At 27.9% G+C, this 1,143-nt stretch overlaps 1 protein-coding gene across 1 annotated transcript; it reads left to right on the top strand.

Annotated features, from left to right (window-relative positions):
* Window positions 1–6: 6 nt before the first annotated feature.
* Window positions 7–1,098, top strand: LOC115240561 (the record flags this gene model as incomplete). Its single annotated transcript, XM_029815823.1, has 5 exons — window positions 7–33; window positions 227–367; window positions 446–626; window positions 695–723; window positions 931–1,098. Coding segments are annotated over exons 2-5 (498 nt in total), but the record flags the coding sequence as incomplete, so codon positions are not given.
* Between the last annotated feature and the right edge of the window lie 45 nt (window positions 1,099–1,143).

Here is a 1,143-nt window from a genome sequence, read left to right on the forward strand (position 1 = left end):
AAAGAGGATCGCAAAAGTGAAGAAAGGCAGAAGGTGAGAATTCTGCATAATTATATAGAAATATTTATTAATGACTAACATCTTCTAAATTAAGTTTACTATTGATCTAATAGCTGTATCATTATCATAATTATGAGAATTGTGAAGTTATGAGATTATTTAAACATTACAAAAGTTACAAAAACCCTTATACTTTTTTTGTTGAAGCGTCTTTTCTTATAAACAGGATGTAGACATTTCTCGAGATATGGAGTTGCGAAAACGATACGAAATACGCTTTGCTGAGAACTTACAGGGACTCTATACCTCACGGTTTTCTAAAACTGGTGAATTTATAGCCACAGGCTTTGGAAGTGGTGCTATTCAGGTGATAATTTTATAATATAAATGTAGTATGATTAAATTAAAATTGTTGTGACATTAATTCTTATTATACATTTTATAGATCCGGAATGGTGGGACCGGTGAATTAACAGCTACACTTAAATCTGGTCTGGAAATTTCAATGCCAGTCATGTGCTGCAGATTTAATCCAGTACACAAAGACATATTCTATGCTTCCAGTGCCTGTGGAAATATTTTTATGTGTAACACACACACTAAAGAGTTTTCTAGATTTATCTTTGGTAAATGAATTACGTTCATAATTGCATTACATGTAGCATTATTTTTCAATTTGAATTCATCTATGCAGAGCTTAAAAATGAAGTGAATACAATAGATGTGAGTATCACAGGAGATTATTTGGTCTCTGGTGGTAAAGATGCAACTGTTCGCCTTTATGATGCGCGAAACACTAAAGTTAATATTATAAATATTCATTGTCAGTTATAATTATTGATAAATTAAATTATTTGCATATATCTATAAATTTTTATTGAAATATAAAATACATAAAAATATTTAAATGTTAATATAAATTTATTTTAGTTGATATTAGAGTATAAAAAGAATGAAGAAGATTTGATAGAAAGTAAAGCTACAAACTTTCATAGAATGAGAATATTTGCTTCAAGATTTCACAATGAATATCCTGATCTGATTATTACTGGTGGATGGGATGATACTGTTAGAGTAAGTTCTTATAAGATATGTATATATATATTAATTATATATAATTAAAAGTATTTTTTAAACATTAAT

Source organism: Formica exsecta, unplaced genomic scaffold (genome assembly GCF_003651465.1).
Source record: "Formica exsecta isolate Colony F162 unplaced genomic scaffold, ASM365146v1 C16390132, whole genome shotgun sequence".
Classification (NCBI taxonomy): Eukaryota; Metazoa; Arthropoda; class Insecta; order Hymenoptera; family Formicidae; genus Formica; species Formica exsecta.